Source organism: Notamacropus eugenii, chromosome X, assembly GCF_028372415.1.
Source record: "Notamacropus eugenii isolate mMacEug1 chromosome X, mMacEug1.pri_v2, whole genome shotgun sequence".
Classification (NCBI taxonomy): domain Eukaryota; kingdom Metazoa; phylum Chordata; class Mammalia; order Diprotodontia; family Macropodidae; genus Notamacropus; species Notamacropus eugenii.
In genome coordinates, this window is record NC_092879.1 from 51439701 (window position 1) to 51458894 (window position 19194).

The 19194-nt window shown below is 48.0% G+C and overlaps 1 protein-coding gene across 1 annotated transcript in view; it reads left to right on the top strand.

Annotated features, from left to right (window-relative positions):
- Positions 1-9133: 9133 nt before the first annotated feature.
- XPNPEP2 (X-prolyl aminopeptidase 2) overlaps positions 9134-19194 on the top strand; it is a 44282-nt gene continuing 34221 nt past the window's right edge. Inside the window, exons 1-6 of the mRNA XM_072626905.1 lie at positions 9134-9452; positions 11641-11714; positions 13164-13274; positions 15317-15380; positions 16606-16710; positions 17229-17315. Coding sequence (XP_072483006.1) covers positions 9416-9452; positions 11641-11714; positions 13164-13274; positions 15317-15380; positions 16606-16710; positions 17229-17315 — 478 coding nt within the window. The 5' untranslated portion in view covers positions 9134-9415. The remainder of the gene's footprint in view (positions 9453-11640; positions 11715-13163; positions 13275-15316; positions 15381-16605; positions 16711-17228; positions 17316-19194) is intronic.

Consider the following 19194-nt stretch of genomic DNA (forward strand, 5'->3'; position numbering starts at 1 on the left):
ACAGCACAGGGCACTGGACCAGGGAGGGAAGGCCCCAAATCAAGAGGGAGGTTATAGGGCCGTGAAGAAATTGCTTAGGGCCTGAGAGTTGGGTGACCTGGCTTGGAATCCCAGTTCTAACCTAGAAGCGGGTGAAATCGCTTCATTTCTCTTACCTTTGGTTTCCTCCTTTCTCCTTGGGGTCCCTGACGCTTATACTACCTGCCTAAAGGGGCTCTTGTGGGAATAGCATTTTAGCCACTGTAGAAATGGAAGGACTTATGGGGCCTCCCCAAGCACCTTGAGGTCAGAACTATGGCCTGGGAGCTAGAAAGGCCAGAGGTTAAGTCAGGATTCCTGCCCCTTGGAAGGATCATATCACGTTAGAGCTGGAAAGGAGGACCCTTAGAGAAGGGGAGAACTAGCCCAAAGTCATACAGCACATAGGAAAACAGCCCAGAACCCAGATCTCTTGCCACCCAGGAGAACATGTTTTCTCTGTGCCCATTGGCAGCCAATCCCTCAATCAGGGGATTTCTCAGGAGTTGCTGCTGCCACCACCAGTTCAGACTGAAGCCAGCCAACTGGGGGTTGGAGGCTTGGCTGAAAGGGGGAGGGATTTGCTGTTTTAAACTGAATGTTTTGGAGGGTTATGGGATGGTCTCTTCTGGAAACCGTTACAGACAGAGCCTCACAATAGTTTCCAATTTCTTTCCCAGCTTCTCTATCCCCCCACTCCGTGCCCCAAACTCTTAACTCACTGTCAGACTCGGTGAATTTGTTTTTTCTGAGCTTTAAGGTGATAGGTCCCCCAGTTCACCTGTCCTAGTTGCCCCTGGGGCTTAGCATCATAAGATCTGAGATCTAAGGCTGGAAAGGCTCTCAGGGGTCATCAAGCCCTATCCTCTCATTTTACAGAGGGAACTGAGGCCCATGGAGGGGAAGCAATTTACTCAGGGTGACATAGATAGGATCTGAGGCAGGATTGGAACCCATAAGGTCTTCTGACTCCAGTTCCAGCACTAGATGCATTATACCCCCATGCCTGTCTTAATAATCATAAGGGTCTCCTTTTTCTCTACCACTTTGTGTTTTACAAAGGATTCTTCACACACAGTTACTCTGGGAGGAGGAAGACAGTACTGGAGGTATTCTCTCCACTTCACAGAGGAGGAAGGGGAGACTCAGAGAGGGGGAGTAACTTGACGAAAGTCACACAGCTTGTGTCAGAACTGGGATTGGCTGCCTAGGCTGTGGACCTCCACCTTACTGGGGACACCACCCTCAGGACTGTGTCCTGGAGAAGTGAGGGAAGCTTTGAAACTGACCCTAGCCAGAACAGCATTTCCAAGGGCATTCATTGGGCTGTTCTGTTGGTTCCCCCCATCCCCCAGTCCCAGCTCCATCCAGAGGTCCTGACTCAATTTCATCAATTTCCCCACCCAGCCCCCAAATCCTCAAGTGTGTGCCTCCTTCACCTGACGGTGCTAGAGAAGTCTGGGCCTCTTGTTCCCCTTCCCCCCCCACCTCATCCTCCCCGGCCTCTCCCCTTCCTAACTAAATTGCCAGCGACCCTGGCTGACACCCTTGATCAGATCATTTCCCCTTTGTCCAGAATGTAGCCTCTGCCAAAGGCTGATTCCTGAGAAGTCAGCAAATTCCTTGCTCCAGTAAGGCTGAAAGGTTGAGTCCATCTGTTGTTCAGGGAGCATTTCCTTGTCTTTATTGTATTCTCTCCCTCTTGGGGAGTTATCCTGGCTTCTGAGTCTTTAATTTCCTCCTGGAGTGGAGGAGGAGTGGCGATCATGGCAAGAACATTGAACTTGACATCAGGAGACCCGAGTCCAAGTTCCCACTTGGCCACTCATGAGCTGTGTGACCTTGGGCAAGTGTCTTAACTTTTCCAATCCTGTTTCCTTCTCCGTAAAATGGGGACCAGAATCCTTGTACTCGTTGCCTCATAGACTTGGAGGGAGGAAAGCCTGAAGATGTAAGGTCTGATCTGTTTCATGGGTCATGCATCAGTTGGAAGAATTCATCCACTGGCTGGTTCTTGGATAGCAGACAGCCTGTCACCAGGGCTGTACATAAAGGTCTCTGAGCTTAAGGAGGTGCTGCCAAAGTCCATTATTCTTCCCTTGGCTCCTGGGAACAATGGAGGCAAGGAGTGGGGGGTGACATCCTACAAAGATCTGGAGGATCCAGTTTGGAGCTAGGCTCCATTAAGGCAGTGACTCCTCCTCCTCCCCCAGCCTACTCTTCAGAGGGATTCAGATTCTAGTTTGATGAAATTCTGCAATAGTACAAAAGGATTTCCAAGTCAGGGTCAAGAGTTGTCCCATTCATTCATTCATTCACTCATTCCTTCATGCAACAACCATGGCAGGAAGTATGGTAGAGTGAGAAGAGCCTTGGCTCCACAGTTAATAGTTCTTTGGTTCAAATTCCACTTCTGATCCTCAACTACTTATCTAACCTTGGATCCCTTCATTTCCCTGGGTCTCAGTTTCCCCATTCGTAAAATGAGAGAGTTGGACTAAATGACTTCCAAGGTCCCTTCTGATTCTAGAGTTATGAGGTGATATCATGCTCCTTAATCCTGAGGATTTATTAAGATCTAAATATGTCCCGAGCCTCGTGCTAGGCTCTGGGCAAGATACCAAACTTAGACAGACACAGTCCCCATGAGCTCATGAAGTTCACATGCATATAACCATGATGCAGTACATGGGCCATGCTAGACAGGCAGTGAGGTGCAGTGGGAAGGGCCCCTCCTTGCTGAGCCTCAGTTTATTCAGTGGAAATAATGAAACCTGCACAACCTACTTCTCAGGGTGATTGTAAGGCTCCAACTTAACATAAATCATTTTTGCAAATCTTAAAATGCTGGGTGTGTTGTTTTTGTGTTTGTGGGTGGAGCCTAGTCCTGCCCATGCAGACAAGATGCCTTGGTTGGACAGTCAATGCTACCTATCTGGGACCCAGACCCTAGATGGACCCTCTAGGTTCCACTGTTCCTATATTGATGGTAGAAATACAGAACTTTAGAAATGAACTGGACCTTTCTGCTGTTGTTTTTTAGTCATTTCAGTCATGTCTAACTCTCTGTGATCCCATTTGGAGTTTTTTTTGGCAAAGATCCTAGAGTGGTTTGCCATTTCCTTCTCCAGCTCATTATATAGAGGAGGAAACTGAGGCAAACAAGGTTAAGTGACTTGCCCAGGGTCACACAGCTAGTAAGTGTCCAAGGCCAAATTTGAACTCAAGTCTCCCTGATTCCAGGCCTGGCACTCTATCCACTGCACAGCTTAGCTGTCCAAACTGGACCTTAGAAACCATCTAAACCATCTTCATCATTGTATAGATGAGGAGAATGACTTATCCAAAATCACAAAGCTGGCTAACTGCAGAGGAGGACCGCAGTATCAGTCATGGACTCATCTGTAGTCCTGGCATTAAAAGTCAAAAAAAGGAGAGAGTGGAGATGGTTCAGTGGGAGCCACAAGTCAAAGTCCTGCTGATGATGAGCAAAGAAGGCAGCCAGTTCCTTACTAAGGTTTTCATGATGTGGGGAAAGGACTGATCTGCCCCTGCAACTTCTTGCTGTAAAAAGGAAATAACCTGAGACAAGCCAGTCTCTCTAACTCAGAGTAAGAGAGGAACTGAATTCACGAAAATACTGCGTTCTAGAATACCTCTGCACCTTTAAATTATTTCTACTAACTCAAAATAGCGCACTAAAGGAGACACGCTCGACTGAATAGATGAAGGTCACTAACATTAGGGGGAGTAGAAAAAGGACCTACTTGGGAGACAGAGGAGCTGGACTGGAGCCCTACCTAGCCCTGACACTTCTTGCTGTGTGACTGTGGCTAAGTCACTTACCCTTCTAGAGACTGTTTCCTCATCAGTAAAATGGGAGTAATAACTTTCACGCTTCCTCAAGGGGTGCTGAGAGACCTATAAACCAGTGGTGTTAGAGAAGAGGGCAAATAAAACGGAATAGAAAGATCCCTGCCGGCTGCATATTAACTTGGAAAACCACAAATTAACATTATCTATGTTCTATTGTATTTTTATTTGTTTTATCAAACATTTCTCGATTCTATTTTCATCTGGTTCCTGTTCAGTCAACAATGTTGTAGGCCAATCTGAGGGCTTCGTGTTTGATGATTCTGTAGGGGTTTTTTCCTACTCTTTAAAAAGAGGCAGTTGGGTTAGATGGCGTCTCAGCTCCCTTTCAGCTCTAAGTTCTATGTTGCTACAGTCTCAGAGCTAAGAGAGCCCCTCCCTCTTCCCATCAGGACATGGTAAGGTGGAATGAGTGCTGAATTTGAAGTCAAAGGGCCTGAGTTCGAATGCCGCCTCTGCCATTTCCTACTTGTTTGACCTTAATGCACTCTAGAGGCCTGAGTTTGAATCCGTCTTTGGATACTAGCTGCATGATTCTGGGTAAGTCACATGGGATCATAGATTTAGAGACAGAAGGGACCTTCAAGGTCATTCAGTCAAACCTCCTCATTTTCTAGATGAGGACACTGAGGCAAATAGAGGTTAAGTGACTTGCCCAAGGTCACACAGTCAGTAAGTACCTGAGGTGGGACTGGAGCTTCAGCCCCTTTGGGTCTCAGTTTCCTCATTTCTAAAATGAGAGGATTTGGCTAGTTTCTTTCTAAGGTCTCTCAGAGGCTTGGAAGACCCTTTCAAGCAGTCTCATTCATTCATTCACTCATTCATTCATTCACTCATTCAATCATTTCTTTGACAAACTTGAGAGACAGTGCTGTGTTTTGGAATGAAGTGGAGTTGCCTTTAATGAGGTCTCGCTGACGACTTAGCCCAGTCATGCAGCAGGTGCAGTGCTGAGCTCCTCGGGGAAGGAGGCATGCTTCTGGAATCCTGTCACTTCCTTTCCTTTTTTGTAAGACATGGAGGGGGAAGAGAAACTAACGCAAGTGGAATAAAACGTAGAATAAACACAGAGGGGAAAAAACAACCCTTGAAGGCCAGGGAAGCAAAGGAAAATAAATAGGAGAATACCGAATGATTCATCACCCATCACCATCTGATCCGGTTCTAAAATCACCTTGGCGACAGGAAATGAAGCTCGGGGCTCTAGATTGGCACTTCTGTAGAGGGACTGGCATGGGGCTCCGTGACATCTTAGGCTTCCCAGGGAGAACCAGTGGCTTAGTATTAATAGCTCATTTTCGAGCCTGGGAGCTTAAGGGGATGGGCAGCGAGGTGGTGTGCTGGAAAGAGTATTGAATTTAGAATCAGAATCAGGTTTCAAATCCTACCACTAGTTAGCTGTGTGATCTTAGGCAAGTCACTTTCTTTGTCTTGACCTCATTTTCCGACTCTCTAAAATGAGGGACTGGGCTAGATGGTTTGCAAGTCCCTTTCAGCTCTACGTCCTATGTTCCTAAGGTCTCAGAGGTCAGAAGGTCCTTCCTCCTTTCCATGGGGAAATGGTAAAGTAGTTTGAAGTCATAGGGCCTGGATTTTGAGTGGTGGCTCTGCCACTTCCTACCTGTGTAACTTTGGGCAAATCCCTCAACTGACTCCACATCTAGTGGCCTAGGCCTCTCTGGCCTCAGTTTCCTCTTCTGTAAAATGAAGGGTTTGGATTATATGGCCTCTAAGGTACCTTTAAATCATTTTCAGTAGTGTCTGACTCTCTGTGACCCCATTTGGGGAGAATCTAGTCCAAGTTACTCATTTTACAATGGGGGAAACCAAGGCCCAAAGGGAGGAAGTGGCTTGGCAAAGGCCACTCAGGTAGTTAGTAACAGAGATTGGTTGTGAACCCAAGTTTCTTGCTGACTCACCAGCAGAGCTCCCAAAGGTAACACGCTACCTCTTTCGAGGCACTGGGGCCACTGCCAGAGTCTGACAGGTCAATGACAATGGACAATAGAGAGAAAGCAGAATGACCCTGTACTTATTTGGCTTGTTTTCTCTGCAAGGGAGGCTGACCTTTGCACTGCAAAGGCCAAAGCAAAAGTGGCTGATGGAGAGTTGATGCCCAAGATAAGGAAGGAGATAAGGGGAAATTAACTAGCTGCCTTTGATGAGTTCAAGTCACTGGCTTCAGATGACCTCTATCCTTGGGTACTGAGAGGACCTGGGGCATTGGGGGCAGGAGGTGACATATGAGTGCTGTCTCCAATAAACAGATGGCCTCTTCTATAGAGGAGGGCTTCAGCCTGTTCTGTCTGGCTCCACAGAAGCAGGCCCAGTGAGGAAAAAGCAGAGACCCTTTGGCTCAATGTCTGAAAACACCTCCCAACAATTGGAGCTGGTTATGAGAAAATGGGCTGCATCGGAGCCAATGGCTTCCCTACCATTGGAGATCTTGAAGCGAAAGTTGAAGATGGGTACATTATAGAAGGGTCTAGATTAGATGACCCCTGAAATCTATTTCCATTCTGAGTATCTGGGGAGCTGTGAGCTAGACCCTCATGACCTCGAACGGGCCCAGCTTATACAGACACCTGGCCCATGGCACAGAGGACTGGATTTAGGAATGTATGGAGCTTGGGGGGGGGGGGTGTCATACCCTCCCCTGAATCCCCATATGACCAAAGACACCGAGAAGTGAGGGGGAAGATGACTCACCCTTCTCCCCTGGCCAATAGTACAGGTTTAAAAATTCTGACTACCATGTCCAGGCTCAGATGAGAATTCATGTGCCGAGGAAAGGGTGGAAGCTGGGGACCAGGGCACCCAAGACAAGCCCTATATTGGGGGCTGCACCCCATCTCCATCTAGCCAAAGCCCCCAATCCCCGCTTTCAGACACTGTGGGGGGGTCAGGAGGAGAGGAGAGTTGCTAAATACTTTCACCTAGTCCTTAACTTGGCCCCAGCCCAAAGCTTGAAGTCAGCAGGCTGTAACCCTAGAGAAGACCCAGCAAAGCACGGACCTTAGCCCTTAGCTGTATCCACTCCCTAGGTCATTTCCCTGACATAAACCAGGTCTCAGCAGGGGCTCCATTCCGGAAACCAACGAGCTAAGAGAAGAGTGATGAGGGAGATAAGGGATAAGGAAATAAGGAAAGGGAGGAGGAGAGGCAGGCAAGGCTGCCATCAACATCTTTATAGGGAGAGTTGCCAGGATACCAGAGAGCCCTGACTTGGATGGTGCCTTGCAGGATGAATAGCATGTCTATAGTGCAGAGTCCGGACCATAAAGGGCCGGTGGCCAGGACCAGTGACAGAGAAGACTTACTGGTTTGCCCAGGCTGGCTTTCAAGCTTGTAAAAATCGCAGGGCTCTTTGCTGTCATCCCGACTGATGGGTCAACAGTTCCAGGAAGAAAAGGGCAGGAGGAGATGTAATAAGATGGAAGCTAAGTTATTGGGGGGGTCTCCTAAGGAGGAGGGGCAGTTCACCCCCTTCCCCAACTTATGACCTTTGACCCCAGCTCTTTTCCCAGGCTCCAGGATGCCTGCTGTCAAAGCCTCCCTTTCTTGCCCTCCCTTCCCCCCAAGGCGGCAGCCTGTACTCTGCTCCTTCTCCCTAGTCCAAACTGACCCTCCCAGGCTCCCATCTCCTCTGCCCCCACTCTCAGGAGACCTGGGAAACTTAACCTCAGTAAGGGGTTAATGAGCATGAACATGCTAATTTAGCAGGGCATAGGTAGTGATAAAATGTGGCAGGCAGGTGAGGGAGAGATTGTGAGCAGGGAGGATGGGAGAGGAGGAGGCCACTTTCTAGGACCCTCATAGGATCAAGAACTCAGAGCTGGAAGGACATCTGAAGTCATTTAAGCCAACCCCTTCATTTTACAGAGGAGGAGACTGAGGCCTATAGAGGGCAAGTGATTTATCCAAGGTCACACATGTTAAAGTGGCAAGAATGGAATTTGAACTCAGGACCTCTGACCTTCTGTCCAGTATTTTGCTATTGTTTCTGAGTCATTTTTCAGTTATGTCTGACTCCATTTTGGAATTTTCTTGGCAGAGATCTTGGAATGGTTTTCATTTCCTTCTCCAGCTCATTTTATAGATGAGGAAACTGAGGCAAACAGGGTGAAGTGACTTGCTCAGGGTCACACAGCTAGTATTTGAGGTCACATTTGAACTCAGGACTTCCTAACTCTAAACCCCGCATTCTATCCCCTGCAATACCACCTACCTTCCCTTTTCCCCTAAAGACCATGGCATCATGGAAAGAACATTGAATTTGAAATCAAAGGACCTGGGTTCCAATCCCTGCTCTGTTGCCTACTCCTCACAGGATCTTGGAAAACTTGCTTCACAGTTCTCTAGACTTCAGTTTCTTCACAAAGACAAAATGAAAACCAGCTCCCTGACTTGGAGGAGTTTGTATTCCTTTTGGGGTGTAGAACACGGAAAGAGATGAATAACTAGGGGGATCAGGAAAGGCTCCCTGCAGGAAGCACTACTTCAGTTAAGTCTTGAACAGTTGTTAAGGATCTGAGTCCATTCCAGGCATGCAAAGGTGCAGAGGTGGAAGATGAAGTATCAAATAGCAGATGACAAGGACGTAGAGAAAAGCAGTCACTGCCCACACAAAGCTTACCTTCTTCCTATATGAACAGGACCTGCTATTATGTAATCAAGCCTTCCAGGGGTTAAAAGGATCTCAGGTCTTAAGTCCTGATGGTGGGATTTCAGGCAACAACCTCCTGAAAAGTGGGCAGGGGGAGGGCTTGGGGAAAACCTGACAGGCCCACAGGATCTAGAGTCTGAAGGGACCTTAACCACCATTTGTTTCAAACCCCTCATTTTACAGAGGAAGAAACTGAGGCCCAGAAAAGGGAAGAAATTGGTCCAAGGACTTCAAGCTAGGTCCTTTGACTTCAAAGAAGTGTGCTTTGTGTTCAACAGAAACTGCCAACTTCCAAGTGATGGGGAGGTTTCCAAAGGGGTCTAATGTGGTTTCCCAGGCCCCCAGGAAGGAGAGAGGCCAGACTTTGTTAGCCAGAGAGAAGCCAAGCGAGACAATGCGAAGAGAAAACAAGTCCATCCGGAGGCCGGTGTGCAGCTACAGCCAGCTCTGGGGTGAGGGCTGCAGGATAGGAAACAGCTTGTGGCAGAGGGAAGGCCTGATTTGCAGAGCCTGTCTGGGCCCTGCCCCATTGGAAACTGGAACAGAAAGGGGTTGGGGGTTGGGAGGTGCTGATTCAAAACAGCTGTGGCTTCTCCACCCTGGGAACCTTTGCACTTTGCCCCCGGCCCCAGTATACCCTGGCTGTTTTCGTGAAGCCAGCAAAGACAGTTTAAGGCTCCCAGCGATCTACCAGGTCCCTCGGAGTCATTGGGAGGCGCCAGTGGGGGCTGGACGGTGTGTAGGCCCCAGTCCCTTCAGCAGACCCAGCCCAGCCCTGCAGTCTCAGGGAGGCCTGAGGAAGCCCTACAGGGAGAAGGGTCGTGCCCGGCTTGGTCCAGACACAGCCACGGAGGCACCATGGTCCTGGCTGGTCTCTGGGCCTTCCTTCTGTGTGGTATGTGGATGACTTCCTCTTTCTTCCATTCAGGGGTAGGAAGACTGAGTGGGGCAGGAGCCTAGACTTGGGTGGCTCATGGTTCCTCTCCCTTAGGTGACTTTGCCCTATTTGCATCTCTTTCTCTTCTCCGCTCCTCTCCTATCTTTCTCAAGAAAACTACTCCTCAGGGTGGGCACTCGGGGGAAAATGATCATAGCAGTCTTAGAGCTAGAAGGGTCCTTAGAAAGCATCTTGCCCAGTGCTCTCAGTTTACAAATGGGGAAACTGAGGTCCAGAAAGCAGAACGATGAAGAAACCTTTTCTCTTTTCTGTGCCAACTATATTGATAGGCATTTAGTACCCAAAATAGGAAGCCTGGTATAAGAAAAAGAGTATTGGACTTGTAGTCAAGAGACCTGAGTTCATGTGCTGACCCAGTTCCTTACTTGCTGTGTGACCTTGGCTAAGCTGTTGCTTCTCTCTGTGGTAAAGGAGGTTTCCCCTGCCGCAAAATGAGAGGGTTGGGCTAAATGATATGAACGGTCCTGTTTAGCTTGAAATCTAGGATTCTAGCACATTCCACTTCTCTATGCCTCAGTTTTTTCATCTGTAAAATGGAAATACTAATACATATGGCAGCTTCCTTATAGGGGTTTTGCAGGAAAAGTACTTTTTAAACGAAAGGTATGAGAGACATGTGAGTTTTTAAGTTATTGTTCTTGTTGCTGGTATCGTGATCGTCCCCACGGCCAAACCCCTCAGACAAGCCACCAGGCCAGACAGCTTCCTAGTACCTTGGGCTTGTGATAACCAGACCTGGAGCTGAGTGCCTCATAGATGCTTGCCTGTGTGGGACTACCAGCAAATTACCTAACCAGTGGAGTACTTTGAATGACTATGAATGACTACCCGAACTTCAGAACGGCCCTTCACAGAGAGGCTCCCAGAAAACTAGTTTATGTCCAGTGGCCCATCACCAGTAAAAGAAAGCTCTTCCCACTGCCTACCACCAGAGTGGTGAGGAAAGCACTTTGCAAGCCTTACAGCGCTAGAGAAATGGGCATTTTTCCAGATGAGTTGTTTCCAAACATACACGGACTGTGCCCCTGCTCAGCAGGCCCCTACTTTGGACTGGGTGACAGGCGGCACATTCTCTTATCAACGAATCTGTTCTAAAGTGCTCATAGCTGAGACCCTCCTAGGGGGGTTATGTGGGTGACTCTCACTAGTAGAGGGGAATCTGAGGCGGCACTGATATGGATATGGCACAAGGCCTGGAGTCAGGAAGATCTGAGTTCCAATCTGGCCTCAGATACTTCCTAGCTGTGTGGCCCTGGGTAAGTCATGTCACCCTGTTTGCCTCAGTTTCCTCATCTTTAAAATGAGCTGGAGAAGGAAATGGTAAATCACTCCAGGATCTCTGCCAAGAAAACCCCAAGTGGGGTCATGAAGAGTTGGACATGACTGAACAACAAAGAGGGGGAATCCACTGAGGTGGGATTCACAGCTAATCTGCCCCACCCAGCCATTGGTTTAGTCTTATCTGGGTGACTCTTCCCAGCTCCACCCAGCTGATCTTGGAGCTTTGAGAGATATTAAAGAGAGGGGAAGATGCCTGTGTGATTCATCCAGTTATTTTATCAAGGTACCTTCTCATCTTAAAACCTTGGGCTGGGATTCTTTTAAACTTTGTTCAATTTAAAGGTTAATCATTAAAAAAAATCAAACTGCCACCCCTCCATCTATATGTCTCATCTTCCCCTTGAGCTTTGATCAGAGCGGGGGCACCCCTTCCCTGCCTCCCCCAAGCCAGCCAGGCAGCCAGGCAGCTCCTGCCCCATCTCTAGAGTCTGAAAATGACAGGTTTCCCACCATTGCCTTTTGGGTAAATCCCACTCGGTGAGAGTGAAAGAGACAAAGGGATCAGAGTTGGAAGGAAGATGGTTGAGGCTGGAAGAGATCGTCTAATCAGAGATTATTGGAAGCAGAGATCTTCTAATCTACCCCCCTCCCTACTTTTACAGAGCAAGCAGACCCAGAGAAAGGAAGTATTGTGCCTAAAGTCACACAGAAGCAGAATTTGAACTCAGGTCTTCTAACTCTAGCTCTAGAACATCATCCATTGAATGTACAGGATCCCCAGATTAAAAAAAATCCAAACCAGGCTGAGGTAGTGCAAGTGACTGTTTCTCCCACTGTTTTCTAGCCTGTGTCCTAGGCCACCCAAAGCAAACAACATCTGGAGGAGAGGATATGAGAAATTGTTCTGTGATCCCACCGGTGAGACTGACCCCCTTCCCAGAGCAGGGCCCCTCTCACCACGTGGCTTTTGCTGGCCCCTTTACTCAATGCCTCCCTTTCCAAGACAATTCTCTCAGCTCCCAGACTCTCCCCTTTCCACCAGACTTGCTCCTGGTTTCCTGGCTCAGGGGCTCTGTTTCTGATTAACTGCTGGAGAATCAGTCATTACTGCCTAGTCCTCTCTGGCTCCATCAATATCCCACCTCCAGAGGCACCAGAGGGGCTGGGGGATGCCATGGGGGCCATTGGCAACCTCAAGCTGAGGCAAGGGGGGGGGGTGGTGGAGGGGAGAGTAAAGAGAAAAAAAACAAAGGGAATGGGAAGTGGAGGGGGGAGGGAGGGAGAGACAGAGAGACAGACATAGAGGGAGAGAGAGGGGGAGAGACAGAGAGAGGGAGGGGGAAGGGACAAAGGAAAGGAGAGGAAGAAGGAGGAAGGTAAGAATAAGAGGAGAAGGGAAGGAGGGGGAGAGAGAAGGAGAGAGAGATGGCAAAGAGTGAGGAAGAGACAAAGAACAAGAGGGAAGACAAAAAGAGGGAAGAAGAGACAGAAAGAGGGAGGGAGCCTGGGAGAGGAGAAGAATGAGGAAAGATGGAAGGAGAGAAAAAGATAGAGGGAGGCATAGAGTTGGAAGGAGAGAAACAAAAATGGGTGGAGAAAGAATAGAAGAAAGAAGCTGTTAGTGGCTGCAAAGACTACCCAGAGTTCCATGGGTGCCAGACTGGGCTGGACTTGCAGAAGGGACTGAGGCCTGCCATGTCTGCCCCCCTCCCCCTCCCCCCATCGCCTCTCATGTTTCTAAGTGCCTAACAGCACCTTTCATATAGTAGGCATTTGATAAACACTCATTTATTTGAATATCATCAGTTGCCTAGGGGATTAGGACTAGTAGGGGAGGGGAGGGGTGTCGAGCATTCTAGTTATGGAAACTGGAAAATTAATGGAGTCTTTCCCAAGCCAACTCCAGGCATCCAGGCCAAGGGGCAGTGAGCAGATGTTCTGACTGCTCTCTCCTCCCACCTCCTCCACCCTCCGACGCATCTGTATGGGCTCTTTTCCCTCCATGGATAACCCAGGATAGAGACCTGGGAGGAGATGACTATAATTAGGGGGCAGACATAATATGGATGATAAACCAGTGAAGGAGACTGAGAGCGAATGGCCAGGCTGGTAAGTGGAGAGGTGCAGTGAGGGCTGGAGGATCCAGGAAAGTGCAGTCGACATTATCAAAGGCTGCACCAAGGTCAGGGAGGATGAGGACATATTCAGGGCTTCTTGGGATCTTTTTCTGTAGCGAAGTCAATGGGCCCTGAAGTCAGAGGCATGTAAATCCATACTGGGGCTGGAAGGGCGGAGGATCCAGACTCTACCCCATCCAAACCATTGTGTTTCTGTCTATCTCCCTGGGACGTTGGGGGGCCATGTCAGTATCTTCCAGCCACAGCTGTCAACACTACTGCCCGGCTCAAGGACCTTCGACAGCAGATGGAGACTAATAGGCTTGATGCCTACATCATTCCTGACACTGATGCCCACATGGTGAGTGGCCACCCCCTCCCCTGCCTAGTCCAATGTTAGTCACTGAGAGAAGACTCAAGCTGGAAATGAAGGAGGGTGAGAGGGGATCTCACATCATGGAAGGCAGGACAGGACATGGAGGCACAGGTTTGTTCACTGTAACTCAAGAGGGAACAGTGAGCTGGAAATGTAAAGAACTACATGAATGAATGAATGAGTAAATGAATAAGTGAATGACTTAAGTTTTCATTAAGTGCTATGTGCAAAGCATTGTGTTAAGTTCTAGAAGAATAAATAGAAAAGTCAGACAGTCTCTGTTCTCAAGGAGCCCACACTCTAACGAGAGAGACAACCCCTGTAGAAAGCAAGAAAGAAGGAAAAGTCTCTTGATCTTTAGGTTGCAGCAGCAAAGCAGATGGTAAGGCCTCTGCTTTAGTGGCATTTCCACCAACAAAGTCTCAGCACTTTTTGATGTCGATGTTGATGCTGAACCATTTGACATGGCCAAGAACTTTGGTCACAAAAATGTTCTTTTCTGGGTCTTCAAGTCATCTTCCTAAAGCTCAGGTCTGAACCTGTCACCACCTTACTTACTAAACTTCCATGGCTCCCTATTACCTCTAGGATCAAATATAAATCCTCTGTTTGGCATTCAAAACCCTTCATAACCCGCCCCTTCCTATGTTTTCAGTCTTTTGACACGTACTCTATGATCCAGCTACACTGACCTTCTTGCCCCATCTTCTGACTCCGTGCCTTTGTCCTGGCTCTCCCTTATGCCTGGAATGTTTTCCCTCCTCATTTCCAGGTTTCCTAGCTCCCCTGGTTACTTTCTAGTCTCAGCTTCCGCAAGAAGCCTTTCCCAGTCCCCCTCAATGCTAGGCCCTCTTTCCTGAGATTACCTTCCATTTACAGATTGGATGTACATAGTTGTTGCTGTCATCTCTTCCATTAAACATGATCTCCTTAAGATCACTCTTTTTTCTGCCTTTCTTTGTATTTCCAGTGCTTAGCAGAGTACTTGGCATACAGTAAGTGCTTAATAAGTGCTTGTAGGTAATGATGCTGAGGATGGTGACTTTATCTGCCAGACTGGTAGGCAGGTCAAGTAGAGACAGGGAAATTGGGGACAAATGGGGGACTGAGGACTGGGGTCTGGGTCAGAGTAGTCTCTGCTGTAGGTCAATCAATCAACAAGCATTTATTAAGTGCTTACTGTGTGCTAAACTCTATGCTGGGCACTGGGGATACAAAGAAAAGTAGAAAACAGCCCCTGCCTTCAAGGAGCTTCCATTGTAATGGAGGAGACAACATATCCATCAATAGGTACAAGAGGGCAAAGGTCAGACAGGTCTGGGGGATGGGGGAACCTGGAACAGCCTCCTGGAAAAGGTGGGATTGGAGGTGAAATCTGAAGGAATCCAGGGGCCTCAGGGCAGCCAGTGTGAAGGCCCGAAGACCAATCTGACAAACTCTGAGGTACAGAAAGTGCTCTCTGAAAGACCATTTCAAAGCTGCTCTACCTGATACACATAGAGATCTAATCTGGGCCCAGTCTTTCTGTGTTTTGCCCTGAACGGATACAAGGGGAACAGGAGACACAGGCCCATGGAGCAAGAGAGGGGATTTACATGGATGAAGCAGTGTGAGAGCTAAGGGAAGGAGCGATTAATGAGGGTGGCAAAAGTAACAATTTCCAGAGCCCTTTAAGGCTTACATAGGGCTTATTATGTCTTGGCCACCTTTGGAAGTGGGTAGTGCAAGGATTATTAGACCCATTTTACAGATGTGAAAGCCAAGGCTTGGAGAGAGGAACTCCCCTACCCGGGGCTAAAAAGCATCAGAGTCAAGATTTGAACCCAGGTCTTCTGGTACCTAGCCCTACATTATTCTTTCTATAGCACCACACCAAGGAAGGCTTCATGGAGGAGGCCAAACTGCAACTGGGCTATGATGGCAGGTTAGATTTGGGGAGAGAAAAAGGGAGGGCATTCTAGGCCATTGTGGGCAAAGGGTGACCCAGGATGCAAAAAGTTCATGAAGGTGTCCGCTTGATTTTTCAGAGCGAGTACCTTGCCAAACATGATGAGAGACGCCAGTGGATCTCTGGCTTCAGCGGCTCTGCAGGTGATGACCTCCACACTCACCTCCCCAACATCCTTCTGGCCAGGGAACCACCTGCCCTGGGCCAGTGTCTGGGTCCTCAGGCCCCTGATGCCCCTGGCTTGGCCTTGTCCAGGGTCCAGAGAGCATCAGAGATGGTACTCAAACCCAGATTCTCTGCCTTTAGAGCTCACATGCTTTCCACTGCATACCCTGCCTTCTACAAATAATACAGCTCTGAATATTTCTTAGGAAATGCTATTTTAAACATGCATTAAAACTACATATACTTCATTTACTCGGCACATACTGCATGAGGAAATCCAAGCCTCTGGAGGCCTAACATAGACCACCAGATCCATAACTATGACAGGATAACCAGGGAATTCCCCAGAGGTTAGACAATGGAATTGAGGGCAGGGAGGTGCTACCATTCCTCCTATAGCTCATGGTCCTCTTAGACTTGCTCTGTGTTGCATGACCCCAACTCCCTCGTCAGGCTCTGGGCCACTCATTCCTCTCCTAGGCCCTGACTCTCTTGCCCCATGACTAAACTGTCCACTGGTCTGCCATGTCCCCACTTCCCTCTCCCTTCCCCCACTCTTTTGGTCCCTGGTGAAAGATTCCTAATATGACCTCTGCTGACCCATGAACAGTAGGCAATGAACTGATGTGTTTAGTGGACTGAATTGTATTATGTGCTGGGTGTGGGGTCCTTGGAGATGAGCAAGGCCTGTTGCCAGCCCTCATGGCACTCACAGACTAGGAAAGGGGAAAAGACATAGACAGAAAGGCTGTTAAAATCAGGTAGGGCAATGAGTACTCTGAGAGAGGGACCACCATGGGTTGGGAAGAGGGTTGGCACTCCCAGCTGATTGCCAACAAAGTAAGAAGGGAGGTCTTCCATCAAGACTCTAAGTTGTCATTTGGTGAAACATCCTGGTACAGTGGAAAGAGCATAAAATTTGGAGCCAGAGGTCCTGGCTCTGCTACTCACTGACTGTGTGACCTTAGGCAAGTCACTATACCTCCTTGAGCCTCAGTTTCTTCACCTGAAAAAATGAGGGGGTTGGACCAGATGGTCTCTAACATCCCTTCCACCTCTCTATCATTTATGTGACCTTAGACCAGTCTCTTCCTCTCCCTGGGGCTCAGTTTCCCCATCTATAAAATACATGAGTTGGATTCAATGGCCTTTGAGGACCCTTTCAGCTGTAAAGCTATGATTTTTGTGTTCCTTCCATTCCAGGAAATGCAGTGGTGTCCAAGATGAAGGCAGCTCTATGGACTGACAGCCGCTACTGGATTCAGGCTGAAAGGCAAATGGATTGCAACTGGGAGCTGCATAAGCAAGGTTGGCAGAGGGGGCTGTGGGGCTGAGGTTCCCTCCCTTCTGGTTACAGCAAAACCTCTGAGCCCCCCTTGGCACCCCAAGAGGAGGATATTTTCAAAATAAGCACTGGCTGGCCTGACATACCCAAAGAAAAGCATCCATCTGACCTTCTTACTGGGTGTCTCAGCACTGGTATGCAGAGATTCAGGGAAGCTCTAAACCCTTGGGTGCCAGGGCTCTGGAGGGTTATTTCCAAGAAGCTCAAGGTGTTTGGGATAGGCCCTGACCTTTGGAGTTGATCCCCAAGAAAATTAACACTCCTAAGTCTCCCACAATGCCAGTAGAATATAGACTGCCTCACTTTGTCTTTGCAGATCCCATACCTGCCAAGAGCGTAAAACATAGTAGACACTTAAGGGATGCTTGTTCAAGATCAGAATCCTTGGCTAGAAAGACCTCAGGGCCCAGGAGGGATGGGGGTGGGTGGCCTGCAGAGCGATCACACTTATGTATGGGGTGTTTCCCATTGGGTTTGGCAGTTGGCACTTCGCCTATGGCAACATGGATCCTGGCAGAGATTCCGGCTGGAGGTCGAATTGGCTTTGACCCCTTCCTCTTTTCCATTGGTATGTATTTAGCTTTGATCTGGGCAATGATGGCGGCAGGGGGCATTCCAAGATACAATACCGTGATTAGCAATGACAGGGAAATCTAGGGTGATCTGGGCTATATCCCAGAAAGTGGGTATGATGATTCTAAGCTGAGAAATCCTTGCATACCACATGTTTACCATCTCATACCTGCCTGCAAAAATACAGAGAATACCAGATCTTCCATTGCTTGTCATGTGTTGACTACTGAAAAACCCAAACAACAAAACAAAACATACTTGTTCCAGTAGAACAAAACACCAAACTCTCTCCCCTGCACATGTCAAAATCATGCAAGTGAACCTTCCAATCCTTAATGCCAGGTAAAGTATGAAACAGGAAGACACATGCTCCCCAAGGTTCTTTAACACTGTTCTGGACCATCAGAGTCATCATTCCCCAGATGTGAGGGCCTCTGGGGGCTAGCACCCACCTTCCTCCTTCCATACAACTCTCTCAGATAATTATTAATGCAGCAAGGACTGGGCTTTCACTTTTGTCTTTGCATCCCCACCTCTAGCACACAGTGCCTGGCACATAATAGGTACTTTATAAAGGCTTGCTTGCTTGTACTGTACTGATTGCATCAAGCCCCAGGAAACCAAAGTATTTTCCATCCATCACCTCACTTGAGCCTCATACCATGCTGCCATTATTCCCATTTTACAGATGAATAATAATTGTAAAGTGCTTATCACAGTGCCTGGCACAGAGTAAGTGCTATAGAAATGTTAGCTATCATTAAGAAACTGAATTGCAGAGAAGTTAAACAACAGGCCCACGATTACACAACAGAGACAGGTTTCACACCCAGTTATTTCACACAGCTAAGTGTCCTAAGAGGGATTGGAATTCAGTTTTCCCTGACTCCAGTGTCTATCCTACACAATGCCGCATTTCAAGTAGATGACACCCACCAGTTGGAGTGTTTGAAGCTAATCAGAGACACCGGGGATGGGCTAACCCAGAATTCTGCACGGGCTGAAGGATGTGAAGGGGAGGACTATGCAAGAATGGCCCGATCCCTGAAGCAGAGCCCAGTCCCTTATTGCCTTCCCAATTTGGAATCCTCAGTTGCCAGCATTGGTGGGTTTAGAGAATTTAGCAGGTGTAGAACTCCCTCAAATGGGAGAGTTTGCAGGTGATTTGTTCATAGAAAATCATTTGAATCCACTGGAGACCCCATAAAGGGATTGCCCTTTATCTCTTTGTAGGCAGATTAAACTGGGAAGGTCTGCATATTTAGCTTCATAAATTTATCTCAGTTTCCCTTACAGACAGTTCTCAGAGGACAACAAAAGAGAGGGTGAAGTTTTCTTTCTATGTTTTTTCTAAAAAAGATGGATTTGGTGGGTTGGACATATACCCCCTTTCCAAAACTCATCACTCCTTATGACCAATCTGCTTAGTATGCAGTCAGATCCTGATTTCTGGGCAGAATCTCACCTGGATGGCATCAAGTCTTCACTACAGGTACCACTGTACAGAGAGCACAGGTAGTTTTAGTTTGAGCAGGAGACTGGGTAGCCCCATCATGTCTAGACAAAACAGTGCTCTGTGGATAATGTGAAGAGGCATGATACTCACTGCCATGTTGTTCAAGCAGAGACTTTTCTGTAAGGAGCTTTGGGTGTGGCTTTTAAAAGGCAGGATGGCTAGAGTGATTGATGGTCAGTCTCTGTTGGCCAAATAGATTGAAAAACCTATTGTTGAAAAACCTAAAGTACTAAGCGTATTTCCACCTTGCCAAATTTGAGAATCTCCCTAAAAGCTTCAGATGAATCTGCTTGGTCCCTCACCCCACCTGATGGTTCAGAACCACCCAAGTCATTGTATCCAGATTTGAGGGAGTGTG